Genomic DNA, 19,152 nt, shown 5'->3' with positions numbered 1-19,152 from the left:
AAGTTGGGAAAAAAGGAGGGTGTCTCACTGCAACTATGAATGGAAAATTCAAAGACAGCAACCATGAATTTTCTTAATCCAGGGTAAGGCAGTAAAAAAAGGGCTTAAAATCATGTCTGATCATTCCTGAAGCCCACTTTTAGGGTGGATAGAAAAATCATCCAAAGTTCTTTGCCAGAGAAAGGATGGAAAGGTGAAAACTGAACGGAAAATGGAAAACCTTCCACATTTTTTATTTTAAAATCTTTTCAGTTGGAGCATTATTATCTCAGCTAGCTAATGTCCATGTGTGTAGCATAATCCCTGCCAGAGGAGGCAAGGGCCACTGCAGACCTTCCTCCTTGTTTGCCCATGACACCATCCCTGGGCGATGCACGCTGGCTCTCCTAGCTTTCCTGGGGGCCATCGCAGCACCTTGGAGCCTCCCTAGCACATCCCTGCGGTGGTGGACCTTCAGTACCAAATACACACATGGTGATGTGAACGGAGAACCTCTGCCAAGACCAGGAGATGCTCATCTTATGGCACAAAAAGTCCATCACATCCCATGCGGAAAACTCATACAGGATTGCTGGTTCTTTGCTTCCCTCTAAAATACTGTTGGGTGGGTAGCCAGAGCACCCAGCACCTCCATTCAATGGAAAGTCCAGCCTCAGTGTGTGGCTGACTCCCATCACCCAGTCAACTGGATTTAGTCTCAAGCCTTGGGAATGCCCAAGCCTGCCAAGGACTGCTGCTACCTGGTGAAACGGCAAGCCACATGCCTGTCTTTGCAAAGCCCTTCTCAGCAATCACATTTTCAAATCTCCACATTTTCAGGAGAGCTTTCACCACCCAAACACTTGTTGAAGGTCTTGACACCTCTTCTGTTGGTTCCATTCTTTCAAAAGCAAACAGGCAGCAACAGGCATGGTGGCTCAGGACCTCCAGCAGCAGTTTTTGCTCACAGCGAACTATTTCCAGCCCTCTGTTCCCAACATTCAATGTAAAGTGAAATGAAGAACATCTCAGGCTCCTTCATGGGGAGAGGTGGGGCCGAAAAGTGCGTGGTCGAATCATCATAACCACTTTCCTCAGGGAGTAGTAGTCTGTGTCCTTCCATGAGTACCACACAATACCATCTGGCCCCAGGACCTTGCGGTTTTTAATGGAGTATCGGCCACCCTGTGATGCAGAGAAAGGATGGTCAGGCATGGGAAATGCATGGAAGGGTCATCTAGATGGGAGCACTGGGGTACTGACTGCTCTGAACCACTGGAGCGTAACAAAAAGAGCTTAATGACAATGTGATGAAAAGAGCATGTCAAGCCACACATTTTTCAAATGGTCCCAATGGAGTTGGCATCCATCTGTCTCACACCACACCACCCACACCACGGGTTTCCTCCATGAGGTCTCAAACCCCAGGTTGCAGACATGTCTCAATACTTGTGTCTTGGCCCATGGCACTGAGAAGGCTGGGCTACCTTGGTGCCCAGCACTCATTTTGTTCCCTCCCTGGAGAGCAGAGGCTGCTTAAACCAGGAAGGACTACTGTGATGTGATGTGAGAACCAACAGCCTCCTCCCAGCCCTACACCTCATGTGCTAACATCTGTATCCTCATCCCTCCACCTTACCTTGTAGTAAACACCGTTGAGGTTGGAGAAAAAACACTGGTGGTACCACCAGCCTCCATGAGAAATCTCAGCGCAGATGTTCCCCGAGTCAGGTGTGCTGAAGCTCCTCTTGTTGTGGTACCAGGCAAAGGAATCCTCCACTGTCCCACTGAACCCATCCACGTGCAGGCGGTAATAGTTTGCCTCGTCCTCAATGCTGCAAGCAACAGAAATGGAATTATTTAATGGGGAGTGTTTGAGCCTCCTTTCCAAGCTGGATACTGCATTCCCAGTGTGGACACCCAGCAATCATTGATCTGCTCTGGCCAGCCTCCCTGCTATGATTCACCACCTCTAAAAGCCAAAGATGTATTTTTCCCTTCTGTGGGATGTACATGGTTTTGTCATGACTCAGGGTGCTTGTCACAGGGCTGGACTGGGCAGACCGTGACTCTAAAACCACAGTAAAGAACTGCAGCAGCTGCGGCAAGACAGTCCCCCTAATTATACAGCACTGCCTCCTCTCCACGTAACAAGCATCCTGCTCTTGACCTGAGCAAATTAGTAATCTGCCCCTGGGTTAGCAAAAGCTAAAGGTCACTGCCATTGCACACAACATCTGATGAGAAAAGTTGGGATGACTATTCAGAGCACACATTTGCTGGTGGAGGATGCTCTGTGGCACATTCAGGCAATGGGTGGTTTTTTTCCCCAGCAGTTTCAGCAGTTTTGGGATCTACTCAAAGCCTTCAAACTTCAAGAGTCCATAAAGTGTAGTGCTCCCTTGGACATCCTCCCATGGCAGATTACTCCACAGTCACCCACAAGCATTTCCAGTAGCAACAGGGAAGGTGTTCATCTGGGACAGTCTAGACAGACCTGGTCACCTCTGATTAAGAAAGGATGTGGCTGATATGGTATGTGTAAATAAAACACCAAGGGGCGGGCTACGGACTCTAAAGGACATGTAATATCTGGCCCAGCAAGTAAAAGCCACGTGTAGAGAGGGTGAAACTCCAAACATGACTCTAAACCAGGGAGATGCTGGAGGACCTGCCCAGCAAGACCACAGGATTCAAAACTGTTTTTTTGACATAGAGATCAATTTTGGCAGAAGAAATGCCCCTAAACAGCAGGGGACTGTCCATTGTGTCCTACAGCTCCCTTCCCCTGAGGCTGTGGATGCTGGCTATGGCTAGATGACACTGCACATTTACTAGCCCACACCCAGACTTCAGCTCAGAAAAAAAATTGGTGGACAAATCCAGGTGGGGAAGAAAGGATAGGCAGCCTGGGCCCAATCTGAAAAGCTCTGTAGACATTCTGACCTCAGTGGGGTTCCCATGCCTGAAAGTCTCCAGATATTGAATCAGTTACATCTACGAGAACCAGGGAAGGCCATCCCACTTTCTACCTGAAGACCTGGTAGAAGGCATGCTTGTGCTTGTTGTTCCAGTCCTCCAGGTCGATGCGCAGAGAGTAGTCCCCTTGGTTTGTCATCTTGTGGATGTTCTCATTGCCCAGCCAGAACTCACCATTGAGGTCCCCAAAACCCTCCTTGTATTCATTCCAGGTCCGGTTGAAGTCAACTGAGCCATCCTGACGCCTCTGGATGACTGTCCATCCCCCACCTGCCAGGAGAGAGATAACGTAAAAGGGGAGGCTCCACAGAGCACTGAGGGGGTCCCAGACAGACCCCTTAGTGGTGTCACCTCTGAGGGTCCACCTGCAGCTCAGCAAGGTGTCTCCTTGTCATGTCTCCTCCCATCAAGTGGCAAAATACAGTGTTGGTTACTGCACGGAGATAAAAAGTGATGCCCATCATAGCTCACGGAAAAGGGCTCCCACCTGTCCCATGCTGGTTCATGACGATGTTCCGCTGTTGAGTGTCCCAGATCATAAGGTGGTTTTACATGAGAGGGAGATGGTAGTTTTCAGGAGGAAAATGTTTTGGGACTGGAACAAACTAGGGATCCTGGAGTTTCGAGGTTATTATGTACTGTTCCTGCAGCACCGTGGAGGCACACAATCTCTCCCAGTATTGTCTCACTGACTCCATCTGCTATTCCATCTGTCCAAATCCTTCTCTCCTCGCTCATTTTATTCCAATATTGTAAGCTTCGGGGAGGGGCGGGGGGGGTGTGCAGGGGGGAGACGGGAGACTGGGGCCATCTTTTTATTTGCTGTTTGTACAGCTTGCCACTCTACAGTGTCCAAGATTGTGTTGCTGGTCATGCAGATAATAGTAATGATGTAACAGAGACCACATTGAACAGCCTGTTTCTTGATGGCTATGTGCATCCCAAAGCTGCAATCGCCTGTAGATCCTCCAACAGAGGAGATCCCTACATGTGAGGAGCTGAACCCCTTCCTCCAGCATGGGACGTGTGGATATGACACATCCATCCAGGCTGGAGCAGATCCGTAGGGCAAGGAATTGACAATCCATTACCCCATTTTCTTGACAATTTGCATTATTCTTCCAAAACTCAAGTGTTGCAAACTGATTTTGTTAGTAAGTTTGTGCCTTGGGATGACAGTAGTGCATGCCATACAGATCGTTAGACAGTAAGGGTGTGGGAGGTCACCTGCTCCCTCATTTACACTCCAGAATAACTGTGGGAGAGGATCTACCTACCCCCTCCTCAATTCAGCATGGCTACAATGAGAGGTTGCCCACACATAGCCCTCAGCTACCCAGGGATGCTCCAGATACCCCCCAGTGACCAGCTGCTATGCCAGAAGGGCTTCTTTTTCCCTAAGCCCTTTGTCATATCCACTAGTGTGTTGCAGATATCTTGGATGCATGAGGACATCTCAAAGAGCACTAAAAACCTGTATTTAGGCAACTGGATTCTAGCCATAATGTCTGGTTTGAACTATTCACCCAAAGCCCTTCCACAACCAGCAGAGAGGATGATTCCTCTGTCCCTAGATCTGCTCTTGCTGGCTGTAAAGCAGCCTCAGAATAAACCAGATTTAAGAAACAATTCTCAGGTTAGACCATTCCCACCCAAAACTCAGCTGGAAGATGCTGTAGGTGCCTCCCAGAGTACCTTCAGTATCCATCTCACACAGCACTTCAACAGGCATCCCGCTGACCGAGGGCATGATGCTGTAGATCCCAGAGCGCCGGAGCCCGTTGTAGTAAACGGAAGCACAGTCGATGGGGCAGTTCCTGGCGTTTTTCACCTCTGGGCAAGAAAGCAGAGAAACAGCCTTTAGTGCAGAGCATGGAGCAAGGGGCACACAACCCAACCCAGCACGGCTTTCATGCAATCATCATGCAGAGCCAGGCAAATAATCCTGGTTGCAGAGCTTCTTCTGGAGATGAGCACCTCTGCAGCACACCGACTTCACACGTGAGTGCAGTGGCTTATTAGTGATAAGGTTCGTTAGCACAGATCCGCACTTAAGGATGCTGCAGCTGAGAGATGGTCTTCAGTTCAATGGTCTTTTTCGTGGCAACACAGAAATGACATGCATTTCACCAGGCTCAAACTAGATCATATCTCACACCAAAAAGGTCTTAAACATTGATAAAGAACAGGCCGGTTCTCCAGCAATGGTCAGTGTAGGTCATAGGGGAGGGTTTTTCTTCTCCCAAACCGCTGCTGCGGGTTTAATCTTATCAGAAAATGGGATAAAAATGCTTCTGGAGAGCCTAAAGATGTTTTTAATGGGTATATGTCAGGTGGGATTTATTTTGCCTGGTGCCTGCTTCAGGCAGGCAGCCTCAGCTACTCCTTCGAGGTTTCTGCAGAGGGCAGTTCATCCTGGTTTTAGGTGGGAGCGAAGAGCCACTCTCCCTGTCTCCCTCCATCATCTACCAAAGGGGCTCCTCTGATCTGTCTGCCCTGAGCTGCACGGTGATATCTGAGGTGCCCTGGGGCATCCTGGCTGGCTTTCAGCCATCCTGTGCAGCTCCTTGCATGTATCTGCCAGGCTTATGTGGATGCCTCAGATGCTCTGGAGTATTTTGGGTGGCACTAGGTGTCAGCTGAACTGAGATCCTTGTCATACCAGTGGAAAGAGCACGCCGAATTGCTCTCGGTCAACACACTGTTTGCCTCATTATTTTAAATCTCCAGCTCATGTGAGGACATACGCATGTAGACAACCAACGTGAAGCATCCCCAGCTGCGAGCCAAGCCTCCCCAGTGGGATGAATCCCATCTTCAGAAAGGCACAAAGGTAACTCACACAGGCAGCTCCCCTTCCTTTTACACACACAGCTAGACCAGCCTGAAGCACAGCCTGGCCTGAATACCAGACTGGGACACTGGGAGAACCAGGAGCCTGAGGGAGGGAAGAAAGCATGCACGGGAGATGGCCCTTCCGTGAGGCACACAAAGGATAAGACCACGGGACTGGAAGATGAAAACTCCTTACAGATGGGAATGTCATTCCAAGGGGAAATGATGGATAAAGAGCTGGATGGTGTGGTGGCTGGGAAGTCCCCTGCAGGCTGGTGACAGACCAAGGACATCCTTTGAGGCTGATATCAACCGTCAATGCTGCTGCAGGGCAGCATGTGGGAGAAAACAGTTGTGTGCAGCAGGCAGAGGTCAGGGGGAGGCAGTCTGGACCCAGCAAGCATCTGGAACAGTGGGCAGAGCCCAATCCCACCTAAAGACAGTCAGCTAAAAGTACGGCATCAAACGTCTGCACTTGGGCTGGCACGCTCCAGGCTGGAGAAGTCACCATCCTGGTCACATCAAGTTACTGAGATTGAACCCCAGCTCTGGTTTGCAGGTGGTGGTCATGGGTGTAGACATGAACTCTGACGTGCTGATTTTGCACGGAGCATTTCTTGCTCAGGGCTCAGAGGCACCTGAAGCAGGTACCGATAGAGCTGCTTATGCTACCTCCACCATGAAGTGGATGGCCAGAAGAGCTTTAAATGAGGGCACTGGCAAAGACTTAGACTAGATCGTTCAGAGGAGAAGTAACATGACTTCTCCTGTGACATGCCCTGATGTCACCAGCTTAAATCAGGTCAAGGTTAGTAGGTGAAAGCCATCAGCAGTTCAATTGTGCATTCCACCTGAGTCATACCATCTAGACTGCTCCTCGGTGGAGAAAATAGACACTGTCTCTACAAGTCCCTCAGTCAGTGTTCACCAAGGGCTGGAAGACTATTCAGAAGTATCGCTTCGTCCTTCTCCAGTGCTCCTCCTGGACATCTGCTGTGGGACACAGGACACGGGGCATGGGAACCAGACTGGCACACACACTGGTCTTCTTGGAGACCACCACCCCCTTGCCACAGACCTGGAGACTCAAACAAGTTGCAAAAGCAACTCAGTTTCCCTTCCAGCACCTTAAGGTTGAGCTTTGAAGATCTTGGCTATGCTGGGCCCCAGTCAAAATGTTTTCATGGCAGTGGCAGAACATTTATTTGGCAGAAAACGGTGGTTTAGTCAAACTGAACCTTGAATTCTTTACTTGAAAGTTCCCATGTTTTCTAAAAACCAAAGAAAAATTTCCAGGGACTAACAGGGAACACAACCAAAAACCTGGCAAAAATCTTAATGCATTTATTAAAAAAAGACCGTGTGAGAAATAACAGAAAATGGTTGTTTTTCAAAGCTGAAGAGTTGCACCAAAGTCCTAATTTCATGATGTGAATTTCTGGGGGACAAAAAAAATATCTAGTTTTTTTGGGATGGAAGAATAGTCCCTGGATCTGGAAGGCAGGCTCCCGCTGCTGACTGCAGGTGGGGTGATGGTGGGAACAATGCCAGCCTGTTTGTCAGAGCTGGTCCCTGTGAGCATTTCACACCATCCATGTAGAGAGAAAGGAGGCACTTCGGGGACAGGACCCTTCCCCTAGGCAGCTCGGAAGCCATTCTCAGAGATGCCCATTGCTCTGAGGAGCCCTCCTGGCTGCCTCAGTGTCCTGGTTTCAGCTGGGATGGAGTTAATTATCTTCTTAGGAGATAGTACAGTGCTGGGTTTTGGCTCTGATGTGAGAACACTGTTGATAACACGCTGATGGTTTTAGTTGCTGCTGGGTGATGTTTATATCAAGTCAAGGACTTTTCAGTTCCTCAGGCCTTGTTAGTGAAAAGGCTGGAGGGGCAGAAGGGATTGGGAGGGGACACGGGCAGGGCAGCTGGCCTGAAGTAGCCACGAGGTATTCCATACCATGGGACGTCATGCCTGGTATAGATCCCTGGGGGGTTGGCTGGGACCCAGGATCGTGGCTGGGCATCGGTCAGCGGGTGGTGAGCGGTTGCACTGTGCATCACTTGTTTATGATTTCTCCTTTTCCCGTTGGATTTTATTCTCTCCCACCACCCTTTCATTATAACTGTTATTGTCATCATTGTTATTACTGCTCTTTCATTTTTGTTCTGTTTCAGTTATTGAATTGTTCTTATCTCCACCCTTGAGCTTTACATTCCTTTCTGATTCTTCTCCTCATCCCTCTGGGCTAGGGGGGAACTACCAGCCCGGGTGAAATCACAACACTTGGAAAACCAGTTTGAGTGGGATCAGACTCCTGGCAAACGCCAAAGGGATTTAAAGCAGTTTTCCCACAGCCTTTTCCTTCAGCCCCCCTCGAGAGATGATGTAAAAGTGAAGCATCCCTCCCCCCACCAATCCCAGCAGCTCCCCATCACCTGGATGGTGCATCTCCTCCTGCAGCCTCATCTCAGCAGGGCCGAGGCAGGTGGGATTGCGCCAAGCCCAGTCGGTCAGGACGGAGATATTGTTTATCTGGGCCTGCATGTCATAGAGCAGCGTGGCCTGGATGTGCTGCAGGGTGCTGGCCTCGCTGTACCGATGCTCCAGGTCCTGCACCCGTTGAACCAGGCTGTGGTTCTGGCTGGCTGCCTCCTCGTGCTGTGGGAAGGGAGAAAGGTGGGATGGGGGGGATCCCTGGGGACCGGCACGGAGCCAGGGACATGGCCCCAGGACCCCCTAGGGAAGGGCAGGCAGGGGAGAAAGAGGGCAGAGGAACACTTACTGGGTGCACCAACTGGGTGCACCAACAGAGACTGAGGATCTCAAGGATGGTGCCTGCACCCTCACGCTCATCGCCAGTCCCGTACCAGCCCCCAGCCAACACGCAAGCCACAGGCAGCTTGATATTCCCAGGCTGTGTGCAGGCAGGGCATGCACAGGCAAACCTAGGGCTGCAGGAGCAGGGCAAGCACGCAGGATTCCTCTCCGAACACCTTTCAGTCTGCAACCTGTTGCAACATGGATGTAGCCACTATGTATTCAGCAATGCCACCACAGCTGGGTTTTCCTTCCAAAAGTTGTCCAATCTCCCCTTGAACCATTTCATATCTTGTAACATCATAAGGGGCTCCACAGCTTATCAGCACATTGCACGGTGAGCCACTGAGGTGCCGGAGCGTGTCCAGAGAAGGGCAGTGATGCTAGGGAAGGGGCTGGGGCACCAGTCTGATGGGGGAGGGGGGAAGGGGGTTCAGCCTGGAGAGGAGGGGGCTCAGGGGGGACCTGATCGCTCCCTACAGCTGCCTGGGAGGGGGCTGCAGCCAGGGGGGTCGGTCTCTGCTCCCAGGTCACAAGCGACAGGACAAGGGGGAACGGCCTCAGGTTGCACCAGGGCAGGTTTAGGTTGGAGACTGGGAAACATTTCTTCCCCGAAAGGGTGTCCAGCACTGGGACAGGCTGCCCAGGGAGGGGGGGGGAGGCACGATCCCGGGAGGGATTTAAAAGACGTGTAGATGTGGCATTTAGGGCCATGGGTTAGTGGTGGGGTTGGTAGTGCTGGGTTAACGGTTGGCAGTGCTGGGTTAACAGTTGGACTTGATGCTCTTAAAATGTTTTTTCCAGCCTAAACAATTCTACGATTCTGTCTCCTGCTCTTTGGGCAGCAGCTGGTGTCCTGTAAACAGCAACGACTGTATTCGTGCTATGCAAGGAGCAGGTGTGATACAGGACACTAGTCCCTTTCATGACACTTTTGCCACTTGTTTTTAGGACAGCCAGTCCCTGATCCTATATAAAATGTGCATTCAAGCTGCCTGGAGATGCCCACAGATCCTACCAGGAGCTGGGCACACTGAGCCTCACCAGCACACATCCAACATGCCCCAGATGCAGTCACCGCTCACCTCTCTTGTTCAGTGCTCCTTGTCCATTAGATGGCAGAGCAGGCCTTGAACAGCACCTCCAAAATCCCACAGCAGCCTGGGAACACCCCTCCCCTCCCCTGGGCAACGCCACAGCTCCACACCGGGCTCCTCAATCCCCCTCCGGGGTCTGGCAATCCCAGACTGCCATCTGCGCCGGAGGGACGCTGGTTCTCCACCAGCACTGCCCTTCCCTGTCCCCTGATGGGGACATCTCTTCCCCTGTCTCCTGCTCAGTGTCACTGCCTCAGGCTCACAAGCCACTCCAAGACCCTCAAAATTTATTTTCTCACCTCCTTGTCCCCGGTGTCAGGGGCAGATCTGGATTTTTAGGTGTCCGTGCAAGTGTGTGGTTTATTACACGCCCCTGGGGACACAGAGGTCTGGCACTTGACTCATCACTACCAGCAAAACTGCTGAGGCTTGGGGATTTCCTTCAGCTGGAAGGGGTTTGCATGCCCAGAGTTTGTTTTCTTCCCTTCCAGCTGCTCCCAGGACCCCACTTGCACCTTGGTCCCCATTCCTGCCAGTACACATCTCAGCTTGCTGTTTCCAGGAGCATCACCACTGCTGGGTTATTGTCCCAATAACTAATGGCAGCTCTATAATATCCTTCCCAATGCTGCTTGAGCATTGCCTGCGTGGTCCTGCTGAAAGCCCATCAAGCCTGACCATATCTCAAAATCCAGAGCAGCTAGACAGGCAGGGGCAGCAAAGTGGGAATTACGACATGTAACAACACGGTGCTTTCCTTCTCAGGACTGCAGTATCTCTGGCCCTACCATATATCAGCCGTTCCCCCGACCTGCTCTGTGAGCTGTGACTGATACAGGCTTCCTCCACCTCCCTTCACCCACACATCAGCTCTCCAAGTAAACGCCATGATGTTTTCACCCAGACAGTCCCCTCCTCCACGGCTGATACCTTTTTGTTTTCCTGCTGCTGATTAAAACCAGCACAGCCAGACCACTGTGACAGTGCCTTGACGCTGCTCCCTTCCCTGCATCCCTCTGCACTGGTGGGACTGGGTCTGTATTTTGCACCGCGGGGTCCTGCTCTGTGCATGCCCCACTTGTGCAAAGTAATAGGGCTGGAAATGCATGGGGGGGCTGGGTGAAGGGGGTCCTTCTTGCTTCCTAAATTGCACTGAAAGGAGGGAAACATGGCAGGGATGGGGTCAACCCATCTGACCTGATTTGGGTGTCCCTGTTAGCTGGAGGGGAGCTGTGACCTGGAAGGGTCTGTTGCTCTCGCCCAGCTCAGAAAGGCATGCTGAGCTCAGAGAGACGTCTCCGCGTGGACAGGCAAGCCCGTGCTGAGCTCCCGGAGAAATACTGACAGCAAACCCCAGGGATACCAACCAGCATCAGCCAGCAGCTGATTTGTAAAGACGGATTAAAGGAGCAACAACTCCTCTGTGGGAAGAATGGAGGCGGAGGAGAGCTGCCCAGGCTGACACAGCAGAGAATTCAGTAAAATCCTGAAAGACACAAGGGGATGCAGGAGAAAAGCAGCTTCCCAAGCTGGGCACAGGCATTTGGAAGTGGCCAGACCAGCACAGGGGGAAAATTCCTTACGGGAGAGTCCCAAAGCCGACAGGGAGTGGAGGTGAGCAGCTTAGCAGCTGTTGCTGTCTCTGCTTTTCTCCCTTCACACAGCATGCAGCTTCGCTTCTTGCTTCCCCCCCCACCTCTGGTGCTTGGAGGGTGACAGGACACACATTGCCATCAGCTAAATTCTCCAGGTTTTTATTTCCTTCTTCTTCTGGGCCTCCCATCTCTTTGGTTTTTTTAGACTCATGAGGAAAAAAAAAGAGCTTGAAAGACATGGCTGGAGGTCTCCAGCCCGCTCCCCTGCAGAAGAGAGGGCCGGTTTCCGAGCTGGATCTGGTTGTTCAGGACCTTTGCCAGTCGAGGCCTGAAACTCTCTGCAAATGATTTCAAAGGATCTCAGAGGATGTCCCCTTTCTGAGTGCAGCAGTATCTCAGTGGCATAAATGTTACCGGCACTGTCCCCTGGATATGAACCACTTGGAGACACCTAGGTAGGACCTGGAACCTGGCTGCTCCAGGACAGCTGGGTGCCCCCTGTGTCCCTCTGCTCTCCTCATAGGGTGAGGAGCCCAGCAGCACCCCACAGCAGGCACATCTCCTTCAGAGCTGCTCACCTGGACTCTCACTGAGGAGAAACAAGCTCTACCAACTCATCGCATCCTCCAGGAGACAACTGAGGGGTCCTAGCAGCATCTATGTCTGCATTCACTGCTCAGATCTCTATGAGATCAGCTGGATCCCATAGAGACCCTTGCATGGCAAGCATCAGAGTCAGGTAGGAGGAATCCCACCCTTTGCCGCTGCTCCAGAAGCATCCCTGTCCACCAGCTTCTCTCCAGCTGCCAGGCACGGGCTGAAGTGCCAGGGTATGATGGGAGAGCATCTGCTATCTTTCCAAGGACAATTCAGCACCAAAAAATGCCAAATAATGGGGAAAGGGAAAATAAACTAAGCAAAACAACACAGAAATTACCACGCAGGCGATAAGGGACACAGTAAGGAAGAGCAGAAGCTTCAGCCAATGCCGGTGGGTCAGGAAGGGACCTGCTGGGACATGGCCTCGAGGAGGGGCCACCTGAACCCTGCAGTTGGCTAAGAAGGGGGAAGCATTTTTATAAGAGGTATTACAGGCTTGTGGGACTGTGCAAAACTAATTATAGGATGTTCAGGGGAAAGTCTAAAGGTGGGGAAAGGAGGATGGATGGGATGGGGACTGGGAGTAGGAAAATTGAGAGGTGGGGGAGTTTGAAAGGGCTGGACATGCATAAAGCAGCTGCCAGCCAGTGCCCTTGTCCATCTGAGCTTGATCACTGCAGGTTTTTTTCCCTTCTCATGCAGCCCTTTCCTTAGCTTATTTTTTTCCATGCAATCTCACTATCTCCTATGTGTGAGTGCTGCAGGGTCTATGTGCCTGCAACTAGAGGAACATGAGCCACGGGGCTCACAGGTCTAGGTCAGGGTGTAGATGCATGTGTACGTCCATGTCCATATATATGTATACGTGTATGTGCATGTGTACAGGTAAGTGCAAGTGCTTGTATGTGGGGTCTAAACACCAGCAGCTGGAAAGACCTGGGAATGTTTGTATTTCCCTAGTAAGTTTAATTGTGTGTATAACTCGCCAGCAAACTTCAGGCTGGACCAGCTGGCAGGCAGGAGACCAGCAGGGTGAGGAGGCGCAGGTTCTTAGATGCATGGATGTTAGATGGACTGAGAGCCTGTGCTCCACATCTAGTTCCCTCGCTGGAAAACCAAGTGTCCTGTTCAAGGCCATCAGCTCAGCTCCTTCTACAGCCACCACCAGGCAACCAGCATCTCCAGAGGGAGATTCCCCTTCCTCTTCTTTCTGACTCAACATGCTCAACATGACCCTGCAATGTGTGCTCAGCCCAGAAAGCCAACTCTACCCTGGGCTGCAGCCAGAGCAGCGCGGCCAGCAGGTCAGGGGAGGAGGCTCTGCCCCTCTGCTCCGCTCTGGTGAGACCCCCCTGCAGTGCTGCGTCCAGCTCTGGGGTCCCCAGCACAGGAGAGACACGGAGCTGCTGGAGCGGGGCCAGAGGAGGCCAGGGAGATGCCCAGGGGCTGGAGCAGCTCTGCTGTGGGGACAGGTTGGGAGAGCTGGGGTGGCTCAGCCTGGGGAGGAGAAGGCTGCGGGGAGACCTTAGAGCACCTGCCAGTGCCTAAAGGGGCCGGCAAGAAAGCTGGGGAGGGGCTTTGGGCAAGGGCAGGTGGCGATGGGACACGGGGGAATGGCTTTACATGAGAGAGGGGAGATGGAGATGAGAGATGAGGCAGAAATTCTTCCCTGTGAGGGCGGCGAGGCGCTGGCCCAGGCTGCCCAGAGCAGCTGTGGGTGCCCCATCCCTGGCAGTGCTCAAGGCCAGGCTGGACGGGGCTGGGGGCAGCCTGGGCTGGGGGGAGGGGTCCCTGCCCGTGGTGGGGGGTGGGACTAGATGACCTTTGAAGGTCCCTTCCCACCCAAACCATTCTGTGATTCTATGACTCTGAAGAGACCCTGCACAAATGCTATAGAGCAAATACCTCGCCTTTAGATGGGTCCTTTCAGAGTCCGGAAATGAAAAATGGATTAAGAGCATGAAGACTGCAGGGAAATATTTAGTGTGTGACTGTCCACCTCCCTCCTGGGCTCCGAGCTGGAGAGGTCAGTGGAAGAGCTGTACCTTCAGGTAGCACAGAAGTGTGTTTTGGGGCCAGTGTAGGGAGCTGGGATCAGGGAAGGACAGATTAAATAGTCTTAAGGGACAAAATGTCACCAGGGCATCCATGTAGGTAGTTGGGAGACCAAAGACCTATTGCACCAGCATGTCCCAGTACAAGTGCAAGGAGAAAATGGGAGAGGAGCAGTAGAAAGCAGGTGAGTGGGGACAGGGGCCAACATGGGAGGAGTAACCTGGGGCGTGGGGCACCGAGTGGGTCTGCTGAGCACAAGCATCCATCCTGACTCACATGTCTCCCTCCCTTCCTCCATCCCACCAGGAACAGCTCGCTTCCTTGGAGGCACCCACAGCACAGACACCTTCCCAACAGCACGGCCACCCAGCACTTATGGCCTTGGGGCTGCCCAAACCAGGCTTTCCAAACAGGGAACCCAAAGGCAAGGATGAAAGGAAGGCAAATAGAGAATAAATCACCCCCAGAGCCCAACTGTATCAGTTCTCATCTCCACCAAGAACAAAGACAAGGGTGCTGTTCACCTGGCAGTCTCAGGGCTCTTGTATCTGACACCAGTACGTTGCTGCTGGTTCTTCTGCACATCTCATCAGCAGCCCAGTGAGACATCTTAGCTGGGACACAACTCGCATGGCCAGCAAAACCACACCATGCTCCCTCCTTTTTCCTGGCTACAACCCTGTGCAAGCACCGACACCGAGGGCCAAGCCAGGTGTTTACCAGGCAAAACCATGGGGCAGTGCCAAACATCTGAGAACTTCAGAAGTGCCAAAGATGGAAAAAATATATTGGCATGAAGCTTCAGGCTGTGGGGCTGGTGAATTGAGCCAGGGTGGAATGGACACCAGAAAGGAGGTGGCAGGAAGGGTGCTATGGGCTGGAGGTCAGGGCTTCTGCTCTGCTGTGGCCATCAGAGATGTGGTCCTTCACCAGCCACCCAAAACTCCAGTGTGGGATCCTGCTGTGGGCAATGGGATGGATCAGCAACGCCTCCTAGGCAGGATGAAAGGTGGAGGAGATAGTACAGATAAAGCACTGAAGGCTTTATGGCTAATGTTAAGAAAGATCAGCCCTGGAAGGCTCCTGAGCCGTCACAGTAGGAGCAGCTGGGGTTTAATGGATATCCTAGCCCATGGACAGAACAACACTGCATGCTTCACTGGATGTCCTCCCCCTGCAAGCTGCTGGGAGCTGGAAGGGACCATGGGGAGGGGGCACCCGTACAGAAGAGATCTGCGAAGAGCGGCCCTTTACCTGGAGCTCAAGGGCTTTGATGTGGTGCCGGTGGTTCCTCAGCTCCTCCTGTAGCTCTGAAATCAGCTCCCGCAGCTCCAGGACCTGCTGCTTGCGCTCCTCATTCTCATGGAGCCAGTAGGACACCTCATCGGTGCAACGGAACATGTCTGGGCATCGCTGCTCGTCCCCCTGTGGCAGCGTGGCCACGATCTTACAGCGGCCGTTGGGCAGCACCTGGTTGCTGTACTCCCCGCACTGGATCAGGCCCGTGCCCTCCTGGGGACCCTCGTGGTCTCTGTAGGCTGCGGGCAGGGATTTCTGCAGCGAGGGGCTGCTCAGCGTGGCCACAAGGATGAGGGAGAGCAAACCTGCCCTGGCAGAGCCAGTGCTGGGGCAGACCTCCATGGGGCCAGGGAGGATGGTCCGTGGGGATAACCCCGTGCGTCTCATCATAAAACACCACTGGGGAGGAAGGTGACAGTCCCCAGGGCTCAACACCAGGTCTTCTCCCCAGAGCTAGTGGGTGAGGCTGCAGCTATACAGGAACAGAGCATTCATAGGGATCCCAGAGCTCCTGGCACGGGGGTCACTGCAGACCAGGGACTTGCCTGTCCCCATAGAGCATCCTCCCTGGTGTCACCTGGTGGCCACCAAGCTGGAATCACCTCCGGTGGGAGCTCCTCTGTTCTCCTGGCCAGGCTCCACTGGCCTTGTGGGCTGCGTTTCCTCTCCTGCAGAGCTGCTGGTTGGCTTGGAGGCTGCTGAGTTCTGGCCAGGGGTGGTCAGCCCCCCGGGCAGAGCTTTCTGCCCATGCAGGACCGTGTGGGGGAAGGAGCTGGCTCCCCTGCATGGGGCATCCTGCTACGTCGTCACTCCCTGCAATGGGAACCAGAGCAAGGAGATGGGTGATGGAGAGGAAGGATTAAACAACGCTTCCCACCTGTAGCAGACTGACTGCCCCCCCCCACCTTCCTTGGCCCACCCCAGCTGTCCCCATGGCCTGGGGATGCAGGGCACAGATTTAGGGCTCTCTCCATGTTCCTCTGTATGGCTTTTCCTTGGCAGATGTAACTATGGAGTTATCAAGTGAACGGTGGCCATCTACGTGGGGAGCGCAGCCCACCAGCCCGCCCTTGGGCAGGGTTAGACCACCAACCCATCTCTGGGGCACTCTGGATGGACCCCGACTGTAGGTTGAGGTCCAGAGAGGCCTAAGGTCCAAGTGGGGATGGAGGGCTAAGGTCCAAGGTGGTCTGGCCACCAACCATGTGAGACAAATATGTGACTTGGTCCCTTTTATCCAGAGGAATCAGGCTCCCCTTGCAGCCAGAGCTGCTGTCTGATCCCTGTCCAACACTGGGGCTCCCAGCCATGGCATCAAACCCTGGGTCTGCTCCCAGGTTTTCTCCCGACCAAAAGCCATCCCTGTCCCACTCTGGTGAGGATGGGGAACTGGGAGGGATGCCACGGCTCCCCAGCATCACCCCGCCTCCCAGCAAGCAGCACCCTAGTTCCTGACGTACCTTCAAAAGTCCTGGCCAGGCTCTCCGGCGGTGAGAGCAGAGAGCAGCGAGCACCAACTGGCCACGGGGAGCAGAGTGTGATTTAGGGGACACTGAATGCTTATTCCCCCTGATCCTATCACTGCACTATAAATAGGGCCAAGAAAGCCACCAGTCTCAGACGACACACGGGAGGGAGGAGCACAGGTCCCAGTGTGACCTTATCAGTTTATGGGGATTAAGTTGGTGCCTTGGCAGGAAGGCATGGCTCCCCCTTACTCAGAACCCCCTGCCCCACTCTGGGGATGAGTTTTGGGGAGAGGGCAAGTTCATCCAGTGTGCAGTGACCTGTTCCATCCCAGCAGTTTCAGGAGGGGAAGCTTCTCAACCTGGCCATGGACAGGGGTTTGGGGCAGGCAACAGCTGTCGTTTGTTTTATTCACTAGCCCAGGGCTTCCTCTGTGCTTTTTCAAGTGAGTAATGCCAACGGCTTGCTTAATTACATATGCTAATCATTCAGCCACAGGAATGCAAGCTGAAACCAGAGACGTCCATATTAGACAAAACCATCAGCTGTTGGGTTTTCTTCCCTTAATGTGAAGAGTTTTCAGAGATGCTGCCAGAATGAGTCCCACAAAGGAGATACTCAAACCAGCTCAGATGGTCTCCAGAAACAGAGGAACTGCCCGGAGAAGAGGAGCTTTGTTAGCAAACATCAGCTCAGGTGGTTTGGAGAGGCATTGGACCTCATAGGTCCTCCAGAAGCTATCCCAGATGGCCACATGAGTGTCCTTTGGAGGACATGTCACCTCCACGGGCAGGACCCTCCTGCATCACTGGTGACCCCCAACAAGCCTGAAAGGAGGCTATGGGTCCACACGTGATAAGGGAAGGATACAGCTTGCATGACACCTGAGCATCCAGCCTTGTACGGAATCATAAAAACTCTGAATGGTTTGGGAGGGGAAGGGACCTTAAAGACCATCCAGTTCCCACCCCCTGCCACGGGCAGGGACCCCTCCCCCCAGCCCAGGCTGCCCCCAGCCCCGTCCAGCCTGGCCTTGAGCACTGCCAGGGATGGGGCACCCACAGCTGCTCTGGGCAGCCTGGGCCAGCGCCTCGCCGCCCTCACAGGGAAGAATTTCTTCCTCTTATCTAATCCCCATACCATGGTGGGGCCATGTTCTGCCCTGCCCTCCCCGGAGCCAGATCCATCCCAGCAGATCCAGTGCCTCTTCCCCTGGGAAGGATGAAATCTGAGTTTAGCTCTAGGGTTAAGCAGAAGAACTAAAAGCCCAACCAGATCACCATCCCACAGCCAGCTCCCAACTTTGCTTTCAGCTTGTAAAACTGTTGGGCAAAGGGGTTTTACTGGTTTTCTTTGTCTTTGCAGGGAGTTGGTCAGGGCAGAGCAGGGGGATGTGCTGCCCCTGATTCCTGCCAGGTCAGGACACGGTGCTGTGCCCCTGGGCTGATTCCTGCATCTTCAGCACAGCAGGCATCTCTGTGTCTGTATCCACCACCCAGGCTGTCTTGGAGAAGAGGGGACCCAGCAGCAGCTCTCCTGTGCAAGCAGAGCCTGCCCCAAGCTCATGCACACTAATGAACAGCCCAGGGAGGGAGCAGATCACCCCAGCTCCCCCCAGCCTGGAGAACCTCCTGAGAACACCTTGTTTTGCTGGGGCAGGGACCCAGATTGCTCTAAAAATCACACTTCTGCATGCACGCTGCCTCCAGCCAAGCTGTCCTCTGCTCTTGTTCAAGTGTGGTTGCACGTGGCTTCAGCAGACACTTGTGGGAGAGAAAAATGAGGCTGAAATATCCTCCCTGGAGCTTGCAGAAGCTGGGCCAGTCCAGCAGGCAGTCAGCCTGGACAGTAATGCCGGATAAAACAGCGGGGAGAGGGACCCTGAGATCAGCCTGCAAAGCTCTGCCATGGGGGACAGTGCTGTGTGAGGGGACACCAGGGGCAGAGGATGGGAAAACAGAGCTGGGGGCAAGGGTGAGACAGAAAAGGGTCATTGCAGAGACAGGAGGAGTTGCAGTCCATTTGGATGTGATGGATGTGAAGACCTTTTGGTGCTGAAACTACTCCTTGGGCTGGATCCCACCACTGCACCAGCAAACCCCACTCCACCACCACAAGAGCTGTTCCTCTGGGCAGACACAGACGTTTACCCTCCAGGCTCATCCAGACCCACGCTATGGCCAGTGGAGAGAAAAAGGGTGCGATGGTAGATAACAAAATGATAAGATGAATTGTACCCCACAGATGGCTCTTTATGGGGCAGTACATGGGAGGGGGTGTATCGGGGAAGGGGGGGAAGGGGAAAAATCTTGCTTTTGAATCCTAGCCAAGAGCTCCTCCTGCGCGATTAGCTAAAGACCAGCTTTCTCTTATTGCACACGAGTGGATAGATATTTAACATGCTTGTCCATAATGAAATCCATTATCCTCG

General features: G+C 53.1%; 1 protein-coding gene across 1 annotated transcript; it reads right to left on the bottom strand.

The window, feature by feature from the left end:
- Positions 1–206: 206 nt before the first annotated feature.
- LOC130151936 (angiopoietin-related protein 7-like) lies at positions 207–16,824 on the bottom strand. The gene is made up of 7 exons (XM_056344726.1): positions 16,715–16,824; positions 15,210–16,067; positions 8,227–8,449; positions 4,654–4,791; positions 3,012–3,228; positions 1,619–1,814; positions 207–1,164 (listed from the first exon to the last, which is right to left on the bottom strand). The coding sequence occupies exons 2-7, from the start codon at positions 15,642–15,644 to the stop codon at positions 1,018–1,020; spliced, it is 1,356 nt and encodes a 451-aa protein (XP_056200701.1). The 5' UTR covers positions 15,645–16,067; positions 16,715–16,824; the 3' UTR covers positions 207–1,017.
- Positions 16,825–19,152: the final 2,328 nt, after the last annotated feature.

Source organism: Falco biarmicus, chromosome 6 (genome assembly GCF_023638135.1).
Source record: "Falco biarmicus isolate bFalBia1 chromosome 6, bFalBia1.pri, whole genome shotgun sequence".
NCBI lineage: Eukaryota > Metazoa > Chordata > Aves > Falconiformes > Falconidae > Falco > Falco biarmicus.
The sequence above is the reverse complement of the archived record's forward strand: the minus strand, read 5'-3'. Positions and strand labels throughout refer to the sequence as shown.